This window comes from Rhinopithecus roxellana, chromosome 3 (genome assembly GCF_007565055.1).
Source record: "Rhinopithecus roxellana isolate Shanxi Qingling chromosome 3, ASM756505v1, whole genome shotgun sequence".
NCBI lineage: Eukaryota > Metazoa > Chordata > Mammalia > Primates > Cercopithecidae > Rhinopithecus > Rhinopithecus roxellana.
Genome location: NC_044551.1, coordinates 146,726,838 through 146,753,558, shown reverse-complemented (window position 1 = coordinate 146,753,558; position 26,721 = coordinate 146,726,838). Strand labels below are relative to the sequence as shown.

The following is a 26,721-nucleotide window of genomic DNA, read 5'->3' as shown; positions in this document are numbered from 1 at the left end:
CCAGGCTGGTCTTGAACTCCTGATCTCGTGATCCACCCGCCTCAGCCTCCCAAAGTGCTGGGATTACAGGCGTGAGCAATCACGCCCGACCTGGTTCAATTTTTTAAAAATCTTATTTGGAAATGACCCAGACATTTAATGAGTATCTATTATGAGTATCTATTACTTAATTTAACATAATTTTAAGATTTCAAATTAAATGAAGTTTCTTTATAAATATTTATACCATTTACATTTACACAATTTAATAATTTATCTAGATTACTTATAAAAACTGACATATTAGACAAAGCCTAGAACCCTTTCAAATTATTTTGCTATTAACCATTTTTATAGTCTGTGAGTATCAGGTATTCACCTAAGTCACAACTTTAAATACAAACATATAAGTATTTTGTCTATGACTCATAAGATAAAGCTGTTTTCATTATGAGCAACATTTAATTAGTTTTACATATCAAAGAGTTAAACACAAAGATCATTCTGGTTTATGCTGGGTTTATAGTTATATAACCTTTGTGTCAAACCTGGACATCTTAAAACATCTAGTAGAGACAAATATAAAACTGTCTGACAAGTAAACCCTAGGAAAAATGTACGTTGATACTTCTGAAGATATCTGTATTTTTATTTTACCTATAGTTTTAAAAGCATCTTATAAACAATTTACTTAAGTCCTGTGAACTAAAAGACACTTGAATTACCACATATTTTATATGAGCACTCATTTATATAAGCCAATCTGAAAAGAATTTTTTTTTTCTTTTTTTTTTTGAGATGGAGTCTCACTCTTTTACCCAGGCTAGAGTGCAGTGGCGTGATCTTGGCTCAATGCAACCTCCACCTCGTGGTCCAAGCAATTCTCCTGCCTCAGCCTCCTGAGTTAGCTGGGATTACAGGCATGTGCCACCACGCCCAGCTAATTTTTTAATTTTTAGTTGAGATGAGGTTTCGCCATGTTGGCTAGGCTGGTCTTGAACTCCTGACCTCAGGTGATCTGCCCACCTTAGCCTCCTAAAGTGCTGGGATTACAGGCATGAGCCACTGCATCCGGCCCAACCTGAAAAGAATTTCTTAATGATTTCTGGCCAACCACAGCAGATTTGATCATGCAGACACAACATAATATATGTACATATGCACAAACATACCTAAACACACACACACGCACACACAAACGAAGATGTTACAGCTTTCATTTTACAATTTTATTCATGAGATAGTGATACAAACTCACCAGCTTATAAAACATACTTGGATTGTCGGGCACAGTGGCTCACGCCTGTAATCCCAGCAGTTTGGTAAACTGAGGTAGGAGGATCACCTGAAGTGGAGAGTTTGAGAACAGCCTGACCAACATAGAGAAACCGTGTCTCTACTAAAAATACAAAATTAGCCGGGCATGGTGGCTCATGCCTGTAATCCCAGCTACTCAGGAGGCTGAGGCAGCAGAATTGCTTGAACCTGGGAGGCAGAGGTTGTGGTGAGCTGAGATTGTGGTATTGCACTCCAGCCTGGGCAACAAGAGTGAAACTCTGCCTCAAAAAAAAATAAAAATAAAAAATGAATAAAACATACTTGGATTCAAGTTATGACAAAATTTCAGACAAAACTGGGACATATTTATACAACCAAACGTATTTTCCCCAAATAGGTAATCTAATGAAGGCTGTGGACTAAAATGTTGGGTAAAGCAATTTTCATAGCAGTGTTTTTTTTTCAAGAGAATTAAATCGTTTATTGATTACACATGATAATGGATGATACACAAGCTTCATTCCCATCTATAATTTTATCTGGTACCATTATTCAATTTAGATATATTGCATAGGATGTGCCAACAATCACTTTTATAACCAATAATTCCATGATTTTGCTTGTGTAATCCCTTTTAATGGTGAACTTCAGGTCACAACAGTAACTATCAGTTCAACTACACCAAGGTTTCCGAAGACAATGGCTTTTCCACCCAAGCAGGTTGTATATAAATTCCAAATAGAACCTGGCATCACCCTGAAGGAATTCTAACTTCACACTGTTGGGGAAATTTACCAAGATGGCTTCAGAGTAGACTAACTTTACACAGCACATTAAAAAAAAAAAGACTTTTATTCAGCGTCACGATCAGACTATTACATTTAGCAATCAACAGCATGGGTGCAAAAAAAAAAAATCTACATTAAAACCCTTTGTTGGTATACTTTACACTTTCCATAGAACAGAAACTAAAATAACCTGTTATACAAGTAGTCACAAATACAGTCCTTGAGTTTTTTGCCCATACACATGAGTATTTGTCTAAAACATGTCTTCTTTGTAGCAGCTAGGCCCTGCCACCACTGTGCTTGGCTGAGTTCACAAATCTGTTGTAACCTGTAGCTTCCCTGTCACTTCTCTGGCTCTCCTCTCCTGCTAAGATTTGTTTGCTAATTAAAATCTTCTGCCACTGCCATAGCTACTGCTGCTGCTGGAACCGCCATAGCCACCTTGATTTCGTGGTTTTGCGAAGTATTGGCCTCCACCACCATAGGGGCCAGAGCTTCCGCCTCCAAAATTTCCTCCCTTCATGGGTCCAACATTTGAAGACTGTTGTAATTGCCAAAATCATTGTAGCTTCTACCACCTCCAAAATTGCTTCCATCATTACCAAATCCATTATAGCCATCCCCACTGCCACCATATCCACCACCACCACAGCTGCCACCTAAGCCACCACGACCACTGAAGTTTCCTCCACGACCAAAGTTGCCATTCCCACTGAAACCACCTCCACAACCACCACCAAAGTTTCTAGAACCACTTCGACCTCTTTGGCTGGATGAAGCACTAGCCATCTCTTGCTTTGACAGGGCTTTCCTAACTTCACAGTTGTGGTCAATCACAGTATGGTATTTCTGAATGACAATCTTATCCACAGAGTCATGGTCGTCAAAGGTTACAAAGGCAAAGCCCCTTTTCTTGCCACTACCTCGGTCAGTCATGATTTCAATCACTTCGATTTTCCCATACTGTTCAAAATAATCTCTTAGGTAATGTTCTTCAGTGTCTTAATGCCACCAACAAATATCTTTTTCACAGTTAAGTGGGCACCTGGTCTTTGAGAATCTTCTCTTGAGACAGCTCTCTTTGGTTTCACAACTCTTCCGTCTACCTTGTGTGGCCTTGCATTCATGGCTGCATTCACCTCCTCCACAGTGGCATATGTGACAAACCCACAGCCCCTGGAACGCTTGGTGTTTGGATCTCTCATTACCACATAGTCCGTGAGCATTCCCCATTGCTCAAAATGGCTCCTCAGGCTCTCATCGGTTGTTTCAAACCTCAGCCCTCCAATGAAGAGCTTCCTCAGCTGTTCGGGCTCTTTAGGAGACTCTCAGACATGACGGCAGGGAGAAGAGAGACTTTAACGATGCTTCTTCGGCGGCGTCCACGGGCAGATAGCAGTTTGATTTTTTAAAAACTCCTTCACCTTTTTTTCTCTTTTTTCCTTAGTTTCAAATAAGTTTAGTGTCAAATTTTCAATGTTTATATTTTAGACAGGACTGGCCAAACTGTATAAGAAAAACAAAATATCTAAGTAGCTTTGTATTCTTTTTTGGAGACAGAATCTTGCTCAGTTGCCCAGGCTGGAGGGCAGTGGTGTGATCTCAGTTCACTGCAGCCTCTGCTTCCTGGGTTCAAGCAACTCTCATGCCTCAGCCTCCCAAGCAGCTAGGATTACAGGCATGCACCACCACACCCAGCTAATTTTTATTTTTTTGTATTTTTAGTAGAGATAGGGTTTCACCATGTTGGCCAGGCTGGTCTTGAACTCCTGACCTCAAGTGATCTGCCCGTCTTGGCCTTCCAAAGTGCTGGGATTATAGGCGTGAGCCACCACGCCTGGTTGGCCTTGTATTTTTAGTAACAATCTATCTTTTGCCAATCTGGTGTGTTTGACTAGTCAAGGTGGGCAGGGAAACATCTTAGAAGGCTTTGCTTTGTTTTTGTTTTGACTTTCTCCTTTTGGCCCCTGCATGGCAGACAAAGCAAATTTTTTATGCTGGACAAAGATATCATATTATTGCTCTAAGCTCAAGATTTTGATATATTTGATCTGAGTGTATAACTTTATAAACATTTATCTGGTTTTTTGTTTGTTTGTTTATGTGAGACGGAGTCTCACTCTGTCGCTCAGGCTGGAGCGCAGTGGCATGATCTCTGCTCACTGCAACCTCCGCCTCCTGGTTTCAAGCGATTATCCAGCCTGTCTCCTGAGTATCTGGGATTACAGGTGTGCGCCACCACACCCGGCTAATTTTTGTATTTTGTATTTTAGGAGTTTCACCATATTGGTCAGGCTGGTCTCAAACTCCTGACCTCATAATTTGACCACCTCAGCCTCCCAAAGTATTGGGATTACAGGTGTGAACCACTGCACCTGGCCTTATCTGGTTCTTTTTCTTTTATACTATCAATCCTTCAGTTATCCATTTCATCACAATATGCAATTATTAGTCAGGCAAACCTAAATTTACATTCCCAAAGATTTCTAGATTGTTACTTGCCATGGAGCTATTGTAATGTGTAAAGCCAATAATTTGAAAGAGCTTTAAAATCTTTTTTTCTTTTTTTTTTTTTCTTTTTGAGACAGGGTCTCAGTCTGTCACCCAGGCTGGAGTACAGTGGCATGAACAGAGCTCATTGGAGCTTCAAACTCCTAGGCCCAAGTGATCCTCCTGCCTCAGCCTCTCAATTAAGTAGGACTATAGGCATGCACCACCATGCCCAGCTAGTGTAAAATACTTCTTTTTTCTTTTTCTGGTAGAAATGGGGTCTTGCTGTTTTGCCCAGCCTGGTCTTGAACTCCTGGCTTCAAGCAATTCTCTTGTCTCGGCCTTCCAATGTGCCGGGATTACAGGCATGGGCCACCATGCCCAGCCCAGTACCTTTTCTGGAATGCCATAAACAGTGAGTTTTATCTTAACACCAATAGAAAAGTCAGCAGATTCAAAGTAGGCAGAAGAAAAAAGAAAATAGAGAGAGGCAGACAAATAACTCAGAAGGCTCTATATGCTAACTCTATAGTTGCAAGGTTTTTAAAGAGAGTTTAAAATAATGAGCATTTTGGCTCTGAATTTTCCATGATGTACTTTGTCTGTTAAAAAATATGCACAAGTACTGGTCATATGTAGCTGGCTTCAGTCCCAGAAAACGTGGCATGCCATAATGTTTGAGAATCTCATTCTGTTCTCATTAACATCTTGAGAGCAAAGACAATCCTATAAGTCCCATCAGAGAATGTCAGGACTTTGGACCAATGTTTAGATGGTGGCTGCCCTAGTGGCTTTTAATTAGCCATTTTGTGCCCACTATTTAGAATTTTTATTTTTGCTCTCAGAAGATATTCAGTTGTAAACAAGCAAGGGAAAAGGGTCAAATCACAGATGCCTGTAACCAAATGAAACCAGGGTAAGAGTGTTCACAAAAATTTTAAGCCAGGTTTGCAGATCAAACAAAATATCAAATTAAAAAGTAAGTTCACCAGAAAAAACATGCCTCAAAGAGTGTAAATTCCATAGAATTCGGAGTGCTCATCCCAGAAAGACACTTGTCTTTGTATCAAAAATAACTTGCCAGAAAAAAACAAAAAGTGTTTTATCATTCCAGGAGGGATCTGAGGTCCTTTTTTTTTTTTTTCTTTTTTTGAGACGGAGTCTCACTCTATTACCCAGGCTGGAGTGCAGTGGCAGTGATCTCGGCTCACTGCAACCTCCACCTCCCAGGTTCCAGTGATTCTCCTGCCTCACTCTTCTGAGTAGCTGGAATTATAGGCGCCCACCACCATGCCCAGCTAATTTTTGTATTTTCAGTAGAGACGGTGTTTCACCGTGTTGACCAGGCTGGTCTGGAACTCCTGACCTCAGGTGATCTGCCTGCCTTGGCCTCCCAAAGTGTTGGGATTACAGGTGTGAGCCACTGTGGTTGGCTAGGTCCTTTTTTTTTTTTTTTTTTTTTTGAGACAGTGTCTCACTCTGTCACTCAGGTTGGAGTGCTGTGGCGCCATCTTGGCTCACTACAACTTCTGCCTCCCGGGCTCAAGCAATCCTCCCACCTCAGCCTCCCAAGAAGCTGGGATTACAGGCACATGCCACCATGCCTGGCTGATTTTTGTCTTTTTTGTAGAGATAGGATTTTGCTATGTTGCTCAGGATGGTTTCGAACTCCTGAGTTCAAGGATCCACTTGCCTTCTAAAGTGCTGGGAATACAGGCATGAGCCACCATGCCCAACCTTTAAGGTCTTTTACTAAGGTAGGCTTATAACCAAAGTGATCCCCCCAAAATTTTTAAAGCCTCTACCAAAAAGAGGGAGGCTCAGCCTGAGAGAAGACTCACCAGGGCAGAAGAGGTGAGTTGCGAAAGTGGAGCGCCCAAAGGGCTCCTGTAAGTGCTGCACACTGGTATCAAGAATTGCCAGCTCTGTCCAAAACTGATCCTACATCAGGTCCTGCTTCCAGATACTATTTGTCACCCTAAATAACAGAGAGGCTCTCTAAAAAAAAAAAAAAAAAAATTCAGGAATAGAGCATTGCAATAGGAATATGAATGCCATAGCAAACTATGTATATATTCAGGGAGGCAAAAGAAGACAAAAGGTTTTAAAGGAAAAATGAGGAGGATTACAGATTACATAATTGTTTTGAAATGATTATTCTAAACTACGAAGATCAACAACAGTGGTGACTGAGGTTGGACAGGTAGTTGCTGAGCAGATGTCCTCATAGAAATATTTTCTGTGTAAGGTTGTGATGGCCTTTGTGCAAGGTTGTGGGTTTTGCAGTCTTTTGTGATAGCTTTTGTTATCAGGCATGCAAGTGAGAACCCTCTCTTCATAGCCCTCCCTGGATCTATTTGTTAGGGTTTTATTTTCCTCTTTTTATTTTTTATTCTTTTGAGATAGAGTCTCACTCTGTCACCCAGGCCGGAGTGCAGTGGTGTGACCTCGGCTCACTGCAACCTCCGCCTCCCGGGTTCAAGTGATTCTCCTGCCTCAGCCTCCTCAGTAGCCGGGACTAGAGGCACCCACCACCACACCCGGCTAATTTTGTATTTTTAGTAGAGGCAGTTTTCACCATGTTGGCCAGGCTGGTCTTGAACTCCTAACGTCAAATGATCCACCCACCTCGGCCTCCCTAAGCGCTGGGATTATTGCGCGAGCCACTGTGCCCAGCCAATTTTTTACTTTTTTTTGAGACGGAGTCACAATTTTCCTCCATCACCAACGCTGGAGTGTGATGGTGTGATCACAGCTCACTGCAGCCTCGACCTCCTGGGATCAAGTGATTCTCCCACCTCAACCTCCCAAGTAGGACCCCCAAGTCCCCCAAGTGGCACTACAGGTGTGTACTACCATGCATGGCTAATTTTTAAACTTTTTTTGTAGATATGGAGTCTTTCTATGTTGCCAAGGCTGGTCTCAAACCCTTGGCCTCAAGAAATCCTTCCACCTCAGCCTCCCAAAGTGCTGAGGTTACAGGCATAAGCCACTGTGCCCTGCCCTTTTCCTAATTTTTAACACAACTGACTCCATTTTGATTCTGATAACCTTCAAAAGTGCTTCCTCATGACAGTTCAACAGTCAAAGCAAGCAGCTTGTTATGAGCTTTGATACTGGATTTGAAGAAGGAAAAATTGATACTAATGACTTACAATATTAGTAGCCACACTTCTAACCAGAACGGTCATTAGAGATAAGCATAGATAATATGCTAGAGAGGAAAGCTTCCTATCACTGGATTGGGTTACCTTTAATGCAGCCTTACTCACCTCCATAATGTTACTGCAAGGTAGATTGTAATTCACATACACAAATAACACTTCTGTATGTTTTGTCAAGGTGCTATGAAGATTATTTTCACTCTATTACCCAATTCTCCTTTTAAGAAAAGATCTCTGTCTCAACTTATTGTGAGAGATTAGGACTAGATACATTTGTCCTTTTTGTATCTAGTCCTAATCTCTTCCTTCCAGGCAGAGAGAACTACATAAATCCATCATTCCCTCATCACTGTGGCTCTTTAAATGTCCTATAGCATCAAGCAATCAAGTGTTACTTCTGCTATTGTTGATATATAGATTGACTACTGGGAAAAAGCTTCCTTGAATTATTTATCAGAATGAACTTCATAACTAATATATGAAGACATCAGCTATATGTCAACTGTCAACCTTAAAGATAGTTTTTTTAAAAAGTGTACAATTATGATATTTTTCTCTTGTTTTGTTTTTTTGAGACAGGGTCTTGCTCTGTCACCCAGGCTGGAGTGTAACGGTGCATTATAGCTCACTGCAGCCTTGACCTCCCAGGTTCAAGTGATCCTCTGGCCTCGGCCACTTGAGTAGCTGGGACCACAGGTGCATGCCTGGCTAATTTTTAGGTTTCTTTTTTGTAGAAATGAGGCTTCACTATGTTGCCTAGGTTTGTCTTGAACTCTCGGCTTCAAGTGATCCTCCTGCCTTGGCCTCCCAAAGTGCTGGGATTACAGGTGTGAGCCACCACAGCCAGCTGACTTAGACTTTTTTTTTCAATTAGCTATTCTATATCTTGCCAAATGCACCAAAGATTTGAAGTAACTTTTGATGAAAACAAATTTATCAGACCAGTATAACAGGACCAAAAAACTGATCAAGAAATAGGAGCAGGAACAAATAAATAAGGGCTAAGAGGAAGAAAACACTAGAATTATAGAAACTATCTGAGGAACATTATAGCAATTAAGCCCAAAATCTGGTCTTGAGCTTCCCAGGAGCCACAGTGAAGAGGGAATGATGGATTCATGTAGTCCTCTGCCTAGAAGACCCATAGGCCAAAAAGGACAAATTTATCTAGTCCTAATGTCTGACAATGATTTGAGAGAGATCTTTTCTTAAAAGGGGAATTGGGTAATACAGTGAAAAAATCCTAACAGCATGTTGACAAAGCACACAGAAGTGTTCTGTGTGTATGTGAACTATAATTTACCTTGCAGTAACATTATGACAAGTAAGGCTGCACTGCATTAGCACAAATTAGTCCCTGCAGTCAGCCTCCTGGCATCCCTGGGCAATGAGAACATTGTCTTAAGTTCCAATGTGAGGCCGATAATTTCCTGATCAATAAGAAAAGCCTAAGGCCGGCATAAAAAAAGATGAGTTTGCGTCCTTTGTAGGGACATGGATGCAGCTGGAAACCATCATTCTCAGCAAACTATCACAAGACGAGAAAACCAAACACGGCATGTTCTCACTCATAGGTGGGAACTGAACAATGAGATCACTTGGACTTGGGAAGGGGAACATCACACACTGGGGACTATCATGCGGAGGGGGGAGAAGGGAGGGATTGCAGTGGGGAGTTATACATGATATAAATGATGAATTAATGGGTGCTGACGAGTTGATGGGTGCAGCACACCAACATGGCATAAGTATACATATGTAACAAACCTGCACGTTATGCACATGTACCCCAGAACTTAAAGTATAATAATAAAAAAAAAAAAAAAAAAAAAAAAAAAAAAGCCTAAGGCCAGGCATGGTGGCTCACACCTGTAACCCCAGCACTTTGGGAGGCTGAGGAGGGCAGATAACCTGAAGTCGGGAGTTCAAGACCAGCCTAGCCAACATGGCGAAAACCCGTCTCCACTAAAAAATACAAAAATTAGCTGGGTGTGTGGTGAGTGCCTGTAATCCCAGCTACTTGGAAGGCTGAGGTAGGGATAATTGCTTGAATCCTAGAGGCAGAGGTTGCAGTGAGGCGAGAGCGTGCCATTGTACTCCAGCCTGGGAGACAGAGCAAGACTCTGTCTCAAAACAAAACAAAACAAAACAAAACAAACAAACAAACAAACAAAAAAAACCATGATAAAGAGTTTCTGTGCAACCCTGAACTATCCTTGGGCTGGATGCTTTGATTGTTTGATTATCTGGCATCACTTACCAGTTCTTCTTCAGGTCATGTTGGATCTTTCTTTACAGGGTCCTTTCCAAGTCCTTTTCCCTGCATACTCTTTAACTGTCAGGGTTTGCTAGGGCTCCTGTTCTCTTCATCCTCTATTTGATTTCATTTGCTCATGGCCTTACCCACTGCTTTTCTGGTAACCCCCAAACTTATTTCCCCAGCTTATACTCTCTCCCATGCTTCAGATACAGAAGACTTCTGGAGAAGCAACTCAAATTCAAAATGTCCAAAGCATCTTTCTTCAACCAAATCCAGAAGCTTCAAAGTCCTCCAGAGTGGTATCACATCCTGCAATGTCTATTGCTAGTGGGAACATCTTCTCAGGTCATAACTAGGGAATGCAAAGAATATAATTTTGTTCTTCTAAATTTTGTTCCAAAATTCATTTTTCTACCTGGCAGTAGAAACATTGTTTTTGTCAAGTCAATATAAACTCAGAGAATTTAAGGTTTCTCCTCTGCCACCTGCTCCCTCGGGTTACATCTAAGTGATGGCAGTGTTCAAGCACTTCGGGGCTGGGGTGTGGCAGGTTCTGTTTTTTTTCTTTTCTTTTTTTTTTTTTTGAGACATAGTTTCACTCGTCACCCAGGCCGGAGTGCAACGGCACGATCTTGGCTCACTGCAACCTCCCCCTCCCAGGTTCAAGTGATTCTCCTGCCTCAGCCTCCCAAGTAGCTGGGATTACAGGTGCCTGCCACCATGCCCAGCTAATTTTTGTATTTTTAGTAGAGACGGGATTTCACCATGTTGGCCAGGCTGGTCTTGAACTCTTGACCTCAGGTGATCCATTCACCTCAGCCTCCCAAAGTGCTGGGATTATAGGCGTGAGCCACCGTGCCCAGCCAGGGGTTCTGTTTCTTGATCCACCTGATTTATGCTGGCATTTGCTCAGACAGTGGGCTCCCTCTGGCCCTGGTCACTGGCTCCTTTCTCTACCAGCATCCACTGAGATGTCCATCTTGTCTTTGGTCCCATATCCACCCAGGTGAACGTGTGTCCTCATTATCTAACACAGTAGCTCTTTTGTCATACCTGCTAGAGCAATGGGACACGGAAACATTTCAGAAGCCTTCCTATGCCACACTGGAGCCCCAAGAAATGTGTGGGGCCCCTCTTGGCTTAAAAACACCATGTTGTCATTTCCACTCAGTGGCTGCTGCATCACCCTGGCCCAAGGATACTCTTCTGTAGGTCACACCTGGAACTTGAAGCATGGGCGTCCTCTGCTCTTCAATCTCCTCTCCCGTCTGAAGGTTCACTTTTTTACCCTCCCTGCTCCCATCTAAGGCTGATGTACTGGGCAACCAGGGAGAGGAGGTTGTGCTCAGGGCCCCTCCATAGTGATATTTGCCACCCTCTCATTTCCTTCCACTCTCCTTCCTTGCTACACGCAGGGGTGTCATTTTAAAAAAAAAATCTCATTTGAGGTGGGAAATTCAAAAATAGAGAACTGACCCTTTCATTACTATGGTAATAACCCAAACCTGAGGGCCAAGTGAGTAGAATACATTTGTTGAAACGAACAATAAATGCCAGGAAAGCAGCAGAAATCCAAATTTTAAAACATCATCCCATCACATACCTCTTGAACATCTCTCATATTCAGTTCAGCTGTTTTTGCATCATTACAGTTGTCTCTTACCTGGATTGCTACAATAAAAAAAAAAAAAAAAAAAAAAAAAAAAGATCTTCCTGAATATGGTTTTCTATAAGCTTTCTTGTTTTAAGAAACTATTATTAATTTTTATAAAGACGAGGTCTCACAATGTTGCCCAGGCTGGTCTTGAACTCCTGGGTTCAAGCAATCTTTCTACCTTGGCCTCCCAAAGTGCTGGGATTATAGGCATGAGCCACTGCACCTGGCCTTCCATAAATCTTTTTTTTTTTTTTCTTTTAAGACAGAGTCTCACTCTGTCACCCAGGTTAGAGAGTGGTGGTGTGATTTTGGCTCACTGCGATCTCTGCCTCCTGGGTTAAAGTGATTCTCATGTCTCAGTCTCCTGAGTAGCTGGAATTATAGGCAAGTGTCACCATGGCTGGCAAATTTTTGTACTTTTAGTAGACAGGGTTCCATTATGTTGGCCAGGCTGGTCTCAAACTCCTGACCTCAAGTGATTTGTCCACCTCGGCCTCCCAAAGTGCTGGGATTATATGCATGAGCCACCACACCTGGCCCCATAAGCTTTCTTTAGGTCATTCTTGACACTGTAGCCAGAATGTTTTACTGTCTCTAAAATGTGCATCCAGTCATGCTATGTCTCCTCCTCAAAGGCTTCAGTGGCTTTCCACTGCCTTTGGGAAAAGTCAGAAGTGCTGAGGACATGAAACGAAGTCCACAGTCAGGACTCTGTGTGACGTGTTTTCTCTGATTCCCCAAGCTCAGCCAGACTGTATGTCAGGACTGTGAATTCAAATGTGTGGCTTGCTTTCCTCCATCACTCCAATCTTCAAAGTGAACATCTATTCATCTTTCACACTTAGTTCCAATGTTACCTTCTCAGTGATAGTGGCTAATTCTCCCCTGTGTATATCCTTTCATAACAGCATTGATGTCTGATTGTTTCTTGGTTAACATGTATGCTTCCCTCATTAGATTATAAGCTTCTTGAGGATAGGACTGTGTCTTCCCATCTTTGCATTTCAGTGCCTGGCATTGTACCTAGTGACATTGTAGGTATTCACAAGATGTTTGACTGAATAGCCAACTGGCAGAGGATGCTTTCAGAAGCAAAGCCACCAATCGGGAGACAAAAGGCTCTTGACGTAAGAGAGAAAAATGTCTGGATATACTGGGGTTCAAACATTTCCCTATTCCTTCTTTCCTTTTTAATCCTACCTTTTACTTTCCCACTTTGAAGGCTACAAAGCACAGCACTTTGGGTTTTAAACTTGGTGATCCCCAAGCATCTCCAGATGATGACACCATACAATAGTTGAAAGATCAAGTCACTGAGCAAAGGTTAAAATTTACATGTGGTGGCCGGGTGTGGTGGCTCGCCCCTGTAATCCCAGCACTTTGGGAGGCCAAGGTGGGTGGATCACTTGAGGTCAGGAGTTCAAGACCAGCCTGGCCAACATGGTGAAACCTGTCTCTACTAAATATACAAAAATAAGCTGGGCATGGCGGTGCGCACCTGTAATCCCAGCTACTCGGGAGGCTGAGGCAAGAGAATCCTTTGAACATGGGAGGCAGAGGTTGCAGTGAGCTGGGATTTCGCCACTGCACTCCAGCTTGGACAACAGAGCGAGACTCCAGCTTGGGCAACAGAGCGAGACTCCATCTCAAAAAAAAAAAAAAAAAAAAGAAAAATTACATGTGGCACCTTCTCTTTCCTAAGGCAGTAAACATGTACAGTCATTTAACACATTTATTGTGCAATTATTATGTCCAAAGTATGTTGCTAGATATTGTTTGAGTATAGTTTGGAAAGATTTTCATCAAAGCTAGTAAAACTTATTTTTGAGTTTTAATTTTCCGGAATATTTGTTCATCTGCAGTTCATTCTCCCCAGTGAGAGAAGACATTAGAAGCACTGCAAGACATTTGGTGACTGGGTACTAATTATTCCTGAATATTGCTAACATTTAACAAGTAGCCTCAATGTGGGGAAGAAGTGGGTGCATGAAAATGAAAAGAAAAAATATTGAAATGTTTAAATAAATCATATATAGCTATAAAATGAAATAATACTCTGAAGGAGTTAGGAGGAATAAGGTTGATCTGTACGTATTAACTTGGACAGATCGTCTAATAAGATTAAGTTCAAAAAGGCAAATTGTAGAATAAAACATATCATATGATAAAATTTATGACTCTTTGCCCTCCAAAACTACATGTTTCTATAAGTACATACATATTGTATAAAAATGCATGTAAAATGCTGAAAGGACAGACATTAAAGAGCTTATAGTAACAGTTTTTAGGGATAGAACTGAGAGGTCAAGGATGACTTTTGCTTTACCTGTATTATTAAAAACAATTACAAAAAAAAGTATACATGAACCACTTACATAATTAAAATCAAACTTGTTTCTCCTAAAAAAAAAGGTAGGGTGAAATTCGAAGACATAATACTATTGTGAAATGGAAAACCATTCGATCCTTCTCGTTAAGTGATAGATTGATAAATATTGAAAACTGATAAACTCTTGTACCTGCCTTCTTAAAAAATACCCACAGGTCAGTTCAGGCATGATGGAGAAAGGCACAGAGGAGGCAGAGGACTTGTTTTATTCCTGGTTCTGCCTCTTATTTGGCCGATCACTTTATCTTGCTGAACCTCAGACTCCCCATCTATAAAATGGGGATAACAATTTAACACTGAGGTCATGAAAGTGCATGAAAACTGTTGTGAGACGGAGTAGTTGGCCATGCACCATAGACTATGTAGTTCTATGCTTTATACTATTATGTATAACGCTGAGATTTTAATGCACAGATTGTAATATAAAATAAAGGCTCTGCTACAGGAGACCACTATTAATCACTAAGTAGAAAAATATAAACAAAAGTTGTTTAAAAGTTAGACTTTATTAGAAAATTTGCAAGTGATCTGCAAATTTTCTGGGTTATTTGGAGCCAATGTTGAGTACTGATCATTCCTTTTTTCTTCCTGGACCGTCGAACATGCTCAATTTGTTGACCAAGTAGTGTAAGTCATGTCTACTCAAGAAATTCAAACTCATTTTAATTGTAATTTAAACTGGAAATAAAAATCAAATACCATACAGTCGTCTAAAACCAAATACAGAGTATAATTTGAGAGCATTTCTATCAGAGATAATTTGTATGCAGTTATGTTTATGAGTCAATATGAAAAAAAGCGTCAGGACCATTTAAGATAACAGAAATACTAACTCTCTAAACTTTCTATAGCAATGCAAACACAAAGTTACGTGGTCCTTGTGATGTATTCAGTATCAAAACAATACATGTAAAAAGAAACACAATACACACAAGCCTCTAAAACTTGAAGAGAGGCAAATAAGCCACAGAAAGAAAGTGGTGTTGGTTAACTTCTTCTTGGCTACATACACCTCCCCATCCCTTAAAAATGACAACATCAAAGCCCCATATATTAACAGAAGGAATGGGATGTCACACTTAAGCAGTAAGTCATTCAATAGAAATCATTTTCTTTTTTTCTTTTTTTTTTTTTTTGAGACGGAGTCTCGCTCTGTTGCCCAGGCTGGAGTGCAGTGGCCGGATCTCGGCTCACTGCAAGCTCCGCCTCCCGGGTTCACGCCATTCTCCTGCCTCAGCCTCCCGAGTAGCTGGGACTGCAGGCGCCCGCCAGGTCGCCCGGCTAGTTTTTTGTATTTTTAGTAGAGACGGGGTTTCACCGTGTTAGCCAGGATGGTCTTGATCTCCTGACCTCGTGATCCGCCCGTCTCGGCCATAAATCATTTTCATAAACAAACATTTGAGACTAGGTTTACAGAAGACAGAAGTTATCTTATGTAGACCCTATTTCTGTATTTTGTTTCAGTGACAAAGCATTGAGAAAGCCGTGATTCACACTGAGAAATGGTACCAGTTCTTTTAACAGCTCACCTTGAAATACCAGGAAGCTCTTCAATTTACCAGAGATGGCCTTATTCTGGCATCTGCACAAAAAAAACAGTTAACCTGGCACTGATGTTTGCTGGATTTCAACATTTTAAAATGTTAGAAACACCATATTTGAGTTTGTTAGTTTTTAACTCATGTTAAAATATATTTCAAAACCAAATATTAATGAAGGATCTCAACAGAACACAGTTTAAATACCATCACCTCGAGACACAAAGTTGATTTGTTGATGTTTCTGTGTGAAATCTGGCTTTCTGAAACTCCACTCAAGCTCCCGTGAGCTCCCACTCTTCTGGTTGTCCGCCCATCCCTCTTGGCCATTCCTTTCACAAGCTCTTGTCCTGCATCTGGCCCAAGGTGACATTTTCACCCTGCATTCTCTTATGCCCTCAATTACCACTACATAAAGTGACAACTCCCAAATATTTATCTCCAGCTCATAGTTATCTCTCAAGCTCCATCTAGACCCACAGTTCCACTTGGATATTCGATAGGCATGTAAAATGCAAAACAGAACTCACAAAACTGAGTTTCTGCCCTCCTGAATTCGCTCTCTGGGGAAATGAGATTATTCATCTGGTTGTCCACGAAATCTAGAAGCATCCTACATTCCTCTTTTCCTTGCCACCTAAATTAGTCAAGAAGTCCTACTGGTTCTACTGCCTATAGACTCTCTGGATCCATTCCCACCGCTACTGCCATAACACAGCCTCTCAACAGGGATTGTGATTTACATAGCTGCCTGACTTATAAAACATATTATTTTTTATAATTTTTTTTTTTTTTTTTAGATGGAGTCTCACTCTACCGCCCAGGCTGGAGTGAGGTGGCATGATCTTGGCTCACTGCAACCTCTGCCTCCCGGGTTCAAGCGATCCTCCTGCTTCAGTCTCCAGAGTAGCTGAGATTACAGGGGCCCACCACCACGCCCTGCTAATTTTTGTATTTTTCAGTAGAGATGGGGGTTTCACTATGTTGGCCAGGCTAGTCTCGAACTCCTGACCTCAAGTGATCGCCCACCTCAGCCTCCCAAAGTGCTGCAATTACGGGCGTGAGCCACTGTGTCCGGCCTATTTTTTATAATTTTTAATTTTTGTAGATACATAATAGCTATATAAAATATATTTCTGATTACATCATTTCTTTGCAAAAAAAAAAAAAAAATCCTCAATATTTCTCCATTACCTTCAGCATGAAATGGAAATATTTAAAATGACTTACAAAGTTCTTCCTGCTCTCGCCTTTGGCTAGAGCATCTGCATCTTTTGCCATGTCCTTCCCTAACATCCTATGCTTCAGCTGCACTGATCCATTCTAACTTTCCATATGTCCCAATATTTTCGTCACTCTTCTAAGCCTTTGCACAGCACACTCTCTGCAATTCTCTTTTACCTCTTCTTCAACTAGCCAGCTCCTGCTCCTCCACCAAGCCTCAGGCAGATGTCACCTCCTCTGGGAAAGACTTCCCAAGCTCTCTTCCCTCTGGACTGCCCTGTCCTAGTGTTCTCCTTTGTCATATAACTTGTGCACTGCAAAGTAACTGTGTTCTGCAATGAACTGCGAGCTTCTCTATAGCTTGTATTCCAAAATGGGGCCTGCGGCAAAGTAGGTGCTTAATAAATGTTTTAGGAAAGAAATGATAAAAGGCATGACTCAGGGGCCAATTAATTACACGCAGGTCTATTAACCATTCTATTAACCAGACACTAACCACAAGACTGATTTCCTAGTGAGCTATCACCTTGTTCTACAACTCTTTTAGGTTTACCTAATTCAAACCCAATCCTTTTGCAGTTCCTCAAAAAGTTAAACATAGAATTCTCACATAATCCAGCAATTCCTCTCCTACGTATATAGCCACAACAATGCTAGAAAGCAAGAACTCAGATAAATTGTACACAAATGTTCATAACAGCAACAATCACAAGAACCAAACAGTGGAATCGACCAAAGTATCCATCAACGGATGAATTAATAATCATATATCCACACAACAGGAAATTATTCAGCCTTGAAAAGTAATGAAATTCTGATACATGCCACAACATGGATGGATCTTGAAAGTATTATGCTAAATGAAACAAGCCAGACACAAAGAAAACAAATATTATACGAGTCCACTTACATGAGGTACCTAGAATAGGCCAACTTATAGAGGGATAAAGTAGAACAGAGGTTGTCACAGGCTGCAGGGGCAGGTGGGGAGGGTGGAGAGGGTAGAGAGGGTAGAAGAAATAGGGAGCTATTATTAAGTGGGTACAGAGTTTCTGTTTGGAATGATGAAAAGTTCTGGAAAGGGATACACGGTGATGGTTACACAATGTTGTGAATGTGCTTAATGTCACTGAATCATACACTTAAAAAATTGTGAAAACGGCAAATTTTGTTACGCACATTTTATTACAATAAGAAAGGTTAACAATTCAACACTTGAGGCTGGGCACAGTGGCTCACTCACCCCTGTAATCCCAGCACTTTGGGAAGCTGAGGTGGGTGGATCACCTGAGGTCAAGAGTTCAAGACCAGCCTGGCTAACATGGTAAAACCCCCATCTCTACTAAAAACACAAAAATTAGCCAGGTGTGGTAGCGTGCACCTGTAATCCCAGCTACTCAGGAGGCTGAGGCACAAGAATCGCTTGAACTTGGGTGACAGAGGTTGCAGCGAGCTGACATCGTGCCACTGCACTCCAGCCTGGGCGACAAGGGCAAAACTCTTAAGTCTCAACAACAACAACAACAACAACAACAAAAACCACGAAGTGTTTTCACCCTGATCTTTGTTACCATCTGTCTGAAGATCCTAGAGCCATGAGTTACTTCTGCAACTGATCTAATAGTTTGATCAAACTAGAAAGACATTAAGTTCTGGGCCGGGCACGGTGGCTCACACCTCAGCACTTTGGGAGGCTGAGGCAGGCGGATCACGAGGTCAGGAGATCGAGACCATCCTGGCTAACAGGATGAAACCCTGTCTCTACTAAAAATACAAAAAATTAGCCAGGCATGGTGGCAGGCACCTGTAGTCCCAGCTACTTGGGAGGCTGAGGCAGGAGAATGGTGTGAACCCAGGAGGTGGAACTTGCAGTGAGCCAAGATGGCACCACTGCACTCCAGCCTGGGGGATAGAGCAAGACTCCGCCTCAAAAAGAAAGAAAGACATTAAGTTCTGGCAGAACCAGAACTGACCACAAAGTCACCCAGTACTGACAGCAAAACCCATTCCTGTTGAACTACTATATAGTGTTGGGGGATGAGTTTTACAGGTTTACAACTCATTTCATTAAAAACTTAAGAGATGAGCTGCTTTCCCAAGGCCGAATAGTTTGCTACTTAAATTTTATAGATTAAAATTATGCATATAAAGTATTACTTACTTTCACTGGATTATTGGAAGTTTCTAAGTTGTAAAAAAAATTGAATCCAAAACATATTGCATAAATGACACCTGCAAAGAAAGTATAATTTATAACTTCATAAGAAGTACTGTAAACACCAAGGAAGGCTGAAGATGTTCAGAAGAGCAGATATGAAATATTTAGTTAACAAGTGCCCTAACAGAGATACTCTAGAGAGGCAAGGCATAAAAGCCAAAAAAACTGTACCACAAATATAAGCAAGACCTCCACCTTTTCACCAGTGTGCTGGATAACCCCAAGACTGATTTGCTAGTGAGCTACCACGTTGTTCTACAACTCTTAGACCAACAACCATGGGAACAGCAGGTAGAATCATCTGAGCCTCTCCCCTTCCTTATTTCCCTCCCCTCCCACAGGAATACCCCTGGAAAAGCCACTGTCCATAGAAATAAAATGTCATTAATACAGTGCCTATCACATAGCAGATGTTTAATACATACTTCTTGATGTTCCATTTCAAACTGAAGTCATAGGGAAAACATTCACTTCAACCACATTTACTTTCTAGTCATGCTTCCTGAGATAGTCATTCTTTATACATTAAGGTAGAATAATCAAGTCATATCCACAAGACATATAGAGTGACTGACAATATATCTGTGTATATAGTAAGGTAGTTATAATACACAGATAACGAGAAAAACCATGAATGTTGATAAAAAAACACAAAAGACATTTTTCTGTGCTACAGAAATGGCCTTATATTTGCAATTATTAGGTACCCATTATCTTCACTTCATATTGTTAGAAGAAAACAGAGCAATATTTCTATCCCTGGGTATATATGATATGAAAACAACTGACAACAGTAGGTCAGGGCCGGGCATGGCCTGTAATCCCAGCACTTTGGGAGGCCGAGGCGGGTGGATCACTTGAGGTCAGGAGTTTGAAAGTGGCCTAGGCAACATGGCAAAACCCCGACTCTAATAAAAATGCAAAAATTGGCCAGGCGTGGTGGCAGGCGCCTGTAGTCCCAGCTACTCAGAAGGCTGAGGCAAAATTGCTTGAACCTGGGAGACAGAGGTTGCAGTGAGCTGAGATCGCACCACTGCACTCCAACCTGGGCAACAGAGTGAGTGAGACTCCATCTCAAAAAAAAAAAAAAAAGGGTAGGTCAGAACCCCACAAAATGGTGAGTTCTGAATGTCATGTGTCTTATATGGGGTTACAAATCCTGACAAGACACGTGACAGGGTTTTCTGAAAGTCTCTGAAACTCATTAGTGCCATCTCAGTCTGGTTACAAGCAGCAGCAAGGTAGGAGATAGTTGGTCTTTGTCTCTGGCCATCCTAATATGTCTTAGATAAAAACTGAAGGCAGCATGTTCCTGTTCTTTTTTCTGCATCTGCTTTCACAACAAATATCCTCTTTCCACCCACATATAATATTGGTGTTTTCTGGAATGTGTCCTTTAACCTACACTTGATCTTAGCCAAAAGGCCAAGGAGCAGTGTGTCCTTTAACCTAAAGAAGAGGTCCTTACAGAGATCAGAGATTTGACAAGAAGTCGACTAGGAGTTTGTGGCCTTCTGTCTATTCTAGTCCAGATGCAATTTCTCCTTAGTTCATGTTTTTGGTAAAAATCACTTAATTTTTTTTTCTTCTTCTATTTAGTGTACTAAGCAGAAACCACTAGGCAGTGCAATGCTGATTGAGTTTTTTAGTTTTCTGGGATATGATTTTTAGCTGTTGTACTAGGTAATATATAAACAAAAAATGCTAAGTACCCACTACTTTAATTCAGTAACTTTGCTTGTATTTGTGTGACATCTATATATCAGTTTCTCATGAAGAAAAACTATCATAAACATTTTAACGTAAAATTTAACATGATTAGGAAAAATACACTTTCGCAATTTGGAGTAAGGTGAATTACACATCCTTTCCTTTTCTAGTAATTTCTAAATTTAGAAATTTGAGAAATTTTCTAAAAGTGTCAGTCTCAACTACTTCTTACCCAAAAGGTTTCTTTAAGATAAATTAATATGTATTAAGATTAATTAATATGTACCCAAAAGGTTTCTTTAAGATAAATTAATTTATAATAAGATAAGTATAAATTAATTTACTTCATGCTATACATTTAGGAAGCAAAAATTCAATGAAAACCATTTCATGACTTCAAGCACAGAATTTCAGGATGTCAAAATCATTTGATATCAAATAAATGCAATGATTAAAACGACAATAATAATCCACTGCCATCAAACAAACTTTCTGCCAACCTGCCTCCCATTCCAGTACTGACAAAATCAAGACCACAAGGAGATAAGTGACTGAAGTGTATATACTTCAGAGTTAAATAAAAACATGGGAGACTGTAGCCCACATGTTAAAGAATACATTTAATTTTAACAGGGCAAAGAAACTAGTTTTTAAAGGTAGTGGTGGTGGTGGCTTAATTTTGAGTGTTCCTTTTATTTCCACCTGAAAAAAAAAAGTGAGTTTTTCCTCTAACTGCTTCCCAACAGTTCAATGACAGCAGAACATCAAATCTATGATGGTACTGGAGATCTTCTATAGAGACAAGGAGAGATGCAACTTCGCGAGCATGTTTTAGTCTGCAGAAAGAAAGTGGAAAAGAGAAAGAGAGAGAGAGAGAGAGAGAGAGGAGAACAAAAACTAATTTTCCAGGCAGGGGAATACTTATAAAACCTTTTATGTCAAAGTTAGGATTTCACAACATAACACACTAATGCAAAATCCAGTAGCACCTGAAAGATTTAAGTAAATGCTGTCATCATTTAAATGCTTTTAAATATCTGTAAAAGACTGGAGGAAAAAAAGATAAAGTACATTCTCCAGAGAACAAATGTATTTCAAAATAAAAACTGTATTTTTGCTTTTCTTTTTTTTCAATTTTTGTTTTTGTACAAGATTCGATAGTTATCACATATTAACTTATACACAACGGGATCAACCTCCTCCTCCATGTCGCTTCAAGTCCACATGTTCAGGCTATAGTCCCCAACATTATTTTCTGAGAAATATATTACCACAGTTTGATTTAAATATAGATACAGTATATAATACTTGTCTCTGGGAAAAATCAAATTTTAATATGCAAATGTTTATATAATACAGAAATGGAAAAAGCTACAGTAGGCACACAACCTAATTATGACTTGTGGATGATGATTTCTACATACTCTCCTACTGTAAATGAATAGTTAAAAGTCTTAAGAAGATTTTATATATATGTGCACTTGTGTCCACCTTATCCCATATACTGTACATGTCTATTGACAATCTGGGAATTTAAAGGTGCAGCCCTCAAGAGATTGTTAAATCATTAAAAAAGGAAACAATTAGGCTCTATTGGACAAGAAAAACACTCACAAAATTTCCAATTTTAAATTTCTTATCAGTAGGAAAGTATTAAAAATAATTTTCTGTATATACATATGGGTATATGTATATATTGAATTACACATATGTCCCACATTATCAATACAATTCAAATGGAGCCATTTTGGTGAGTTTTTTCATTAAATGATCACTATGTCAAAATTTAAAAATATTTTATTACATAATTAAAATAATTCACTTGCCATATCAACAGCTTACACTGGTTTTTAATTTTTTTAACTCTTCATAACTAAACTCCCTGATCCCCAGTGTTAAATCCCCTATTTAAATTAAAACTTGGTGCTCTTTGTTACTCAGAAACTGATGGATAAAATCACATTTACTTCAAAATTCATCAATCAAATACATTTTGTTACCTGATTTATCAGAGAAATATCTCAGCTCTGAGCATGTGTATCTAAATTATTCTCCCTATAATAAATAGGAGAGGAAAATATCCTAAAAGAGATGGAGATAACATACATGATGTTACAGCACATATAATACATGATGATTGTTTGTTATAAATTTTTCAGAGACACCTGAAAACTCACTTTAGAAACTAACTTCAGAAACAAACCATTTATTTTTCACTCTAATGTAAATTAATATGTATGTATTTACGTACATACACATACATAAAAAACAAAATTGTCTAGTATTGAGTAGCTGTTTATGAGTGAAAAAATGGTTACAAATTGGTTAATTAGCTTAATTTTATACTTAACAATTCGATCATTTGGGGGTACAAACAATAAGTCAGTGCATTTATAGACTCCAGAGAGTCAGATACTCAAGCATACACTTTAAAAAAGAACCCTCCTCAACATCACAGGCATTGTACAGCAAGAATATATGTACTCTGATGCAATTCCTACTTTATAAGCAGACTAGACAGCACTTGGCTTACTTTTAAAATAGCTTCATAAAAGAAATATATAAAGAAATGCATGTTTGCTAAAAGTCTTTTAAAATTACATCAAAACAACATTAAAACCTGTTCACTGAGAAGAGCCTATTGAATTTAATTCCTGTTTTGAAATACCTAGTTAACAGTTCAGAATATTGCCTTGTGAGGTTTGAATCAAGATGTGATTGATGTGTAGAGCCAGATAGAGCACACAACTCCATCTCTATCTGCCACGATCACAATTTAGATAGTCCTCTGATCAGCTGTTTGATGTAAATGGATCCCCTTTAAAATAGCTATATACCTTAAAATTATCTATAATAAACAGTTCCCCAATAACCATTATTATTCGTAAATTGAAATGCATTGATCATTCAGAAAAGATTTCTTGCAAAATATATAAATAAATGTAACTGCATATTCTGTAAATATACTTAACATTGCTAGACCAGACCGTCAATGACGGGCTGCTGTATTTCAGTACTGTGTGTCAAATTTATTAGAAATTTAAAAAGAAAAATTTCTGAGGGACTCAGCTGCCTTCGTTAGTTGGCTTTAAAATGTGTAATAAAATGGGAGACAGTATCTTCTCATAAATACATGGAATCAATATGGAAAAGTAAACTATACAACAGACAAGATTAGAGAACATCAGAGTGTACCAGAGTAGTCACCAGAGTGAAATATCTTCCAGCACAAAAAAGGGAAGAACTCTATACACCCAGTTATAGTATATTTCAATTAAAGATACAGCTCTCTCTCACTCCTGGCAAGAATTAATTGGTAATGGCACTGCTTCTCAGCAGTGCAAAAATATCCTGAGAAATTATTCAGATTACAACAAAAGACAGGCTTTCATCACTAAGTTTTTGCACAAAACACAGCTCTAGATATCGTAAATAAATTAATTTAAAAAGCAGATAATCTTCACTGTGTTGAACACAAAAAGGGGATGTGACCCAGACATTGTTAATTCTCCCATTGGCTAATATCAGGAAAAAAGATTGCATTAAGTGTCTATTTATAACTTTCAGTTAACTATGGCCAATAATATACATGGAGGTAATTTGTAGTTCAAGTTTTTCATCTCTTTTTTCCCCAACTAGCTACAAGCTGGATTCTAAAATTTACAGTGAAATATACAATTCCAATTTTCAAAAGATCCTCCTCCTGGAGGAGTGATATTCAATTTTTTTGTGTGTGCAATCTTGATGCAGAGCCTAAACAGTCCTATGAAGAGAGACAGTGTATCTTTTAATTAATTGGCACTGAAATTTCACTTTCCTTAGCTGCATTCTAGTAGCTTGGCCAAGTTATCTCGTAATTCTGTTAGTTCAAATATTTTTCCATCCAGAATTTCTAAGAGTGTCTTCAGGTTATTGCGAAAAGCTTCTTGTTCATTCTGACTTTTCTCCAGACGTTGCTCTAAGTCAGACAGTTGTCCCTCCAGGTCTTTGTTCCGAATTTCTACTTCCTTCAGAAACAAAAGTGTAACACGTATATATGTCAATTCATCACTTAGAAAACAATACAACTCTCTATTACCAATATTGTGGTAATCAATGCAGTTTGACAGTCAGGATGAGCTTCAGAATCTTAATTTAGAACAATTTAAGGAGATTTTAGACTTGGCCATCCCAGAGAGCAATACGGTTTTAATGACTGGCTTGGTTATCACTCAATCTAACTACTCAACAAAAATCTACTGACTCATTACTTTGTCCCAGGCAACACTCTAGGTACTTCAAATACCAAGACAGGCTTGAAGACCTATTTATGGATCACTTAGATATTATTTTTATTGCTGTCCTCCTATTTCCCCTAGCGCATAATTATTAGCAAACACAGGTGAAAGCAGGCAGAGAAAGAGAGAAATTAACTTTTTCTGTTTACTGGCTACTCTAGAGAAAGATTTAGACAAGAAAGTAACTCTCTAAAATGTGATTTTAGGATCCTCTGAATATGCAAATTATTCTTTACTTTGCCTCAATATCAAATAAATGTGTATGTACAGAGTATCACTCATCTGCTAGAAACTGTAGTGAAGATACATAATAACCATACATAATAGAGAATTATAAGTTAACAGTTTCAATATATTGCAAGCCAAGGGAAAAAAAAAATGATAAAAGGAAATCAAATGTTCATGACAACAACAACAAAAAACACTAAACAATTTTTTTTGACAGAATAAACTCTGGCACACTTAAAAATTATTTAGAAGTTATTACTGCTTTTGTTTTTTTTTGTTGTTTTTGCTGTTTTTTGAGACGCAGTCTCACTCTGTCCCCCAGAACGGAGTGCAATGGTGCAATCTTGGCTCACTGCAACCTCCGCCTCCTGGGTTCAAGCCATTCTCCTGCCTCAGCCTCCAGAGTAGCTGGGATTACAGGCGTGCGCCACCACGCCTGGCTAATTTTTGTATTTTTAGTAGAGATGGGGTTTTACCATGTTAGCCAGGCCGGTCTTGAACTCTTGACCTCCAGTGATTCACCTGCCTCGGCCTCCAAAAGTTCTAAGATTACAGGCATGAGCCACCACGCCCGGCCTATTATTGCCTTTAAAATGTCTCTAAATGTGACAAATATAATAAAGCGAGTCTAAAAAAAATGACATAAATCAAGCTAATGATTTCATTTTGGTTAAAAAATCAGATTGAGAAAAACGGGAGAAAGCTAACACACTTTAAATAACCAATTCAGATAAGCAATGAATTGAAAGTTATATATCCTTTCTGGAAAGCTCACTTTTACGTTTGAGAGAAACTAAGTGACTGACACAAATTACATTAAGATATATAAAGTATATGGGACAGTGAAAATATCTTGATGTTAGTTACACAACATGATAGCCTCAGAAAATAAGATGTTTCAAAATGTTGATACATCATTGAAATATTAATTTCTAAAGGAATTCAATCAAGTCTAAACGACAGTGGAAATTAAAAAAAATAGATCACTGAAAGACAATCTGGTAAATGTTAAACAAAAAGAACAGAATATAGAGTAGCTCACTGAAACTGGTAAAAATTTGTATGCATGAGGACAAATACTAGGAATTAATGTAGAAATAGGAAATAAAAAATAGTTCTGGTGTTGAACTTATGGACACTTTTTCCCCAAAATTTATTTTTCTCCCAAGTTGGATAAAGAATGAAAAAAAAATTAAAAATTAAAATTTTCTCACAATGTAAAAATTAAACTTTCAAGAAAAATAATCGGGGCAGGGCTCACGCCTGTAATCCCAGAACTCTGGGAGGCCGAATCACCTGAGGTCAGGAGGTCGAGACCAACTTGGCCAACATGGCGAATCCCTTTGTCTCTACTAAAAATATAAAAACTAGCCGGGCGTGGTGGCGTACGCCTGTAATCTCAGCTACTCGGGAGGCTGAGGCAGGAGCTACTACTGAACCTGGAGGCGGAGGTTGTGGTGAGCCGAAATTACATCACTGCACTCCAGCCTGGGGTGACAGAGCTCTGTCTCCAAAAAAAAA

The 26,721-nt window shown here is 39.5% G+C and overlaps 1 protein-coding gene and 1 pseudogene across 1 annotated transcript in view; both read right to left on the bottom strand.

Moving 5' to 3' along the window:
- Positions 1-1,711: 1,711 nt before the first annotated feature.
- On the bottom strand, positions 1,712-3,286 carry LOC115896489 (annotated as a pseudogene).
- Positions 3,287-21,613: 18,327 nt separating this feature from the next.
- HOMER1 (homer scaffold protein 1) overlaps positions 21,614-26,721 on the bottom strand; it is a 137,533-nt gene continuing 132,425 nt past the window's right edge. Inside the window, 1 exon segment of the mRNA XM_010364098.2 lies at positions 21,614-24,702. Within this exon segment, the coding sequence (XP_010362400.1) occupies positions 24,514-24,702 (189 nt within the window). The 3' untranslated portion in view covers positions 21,614-24,513.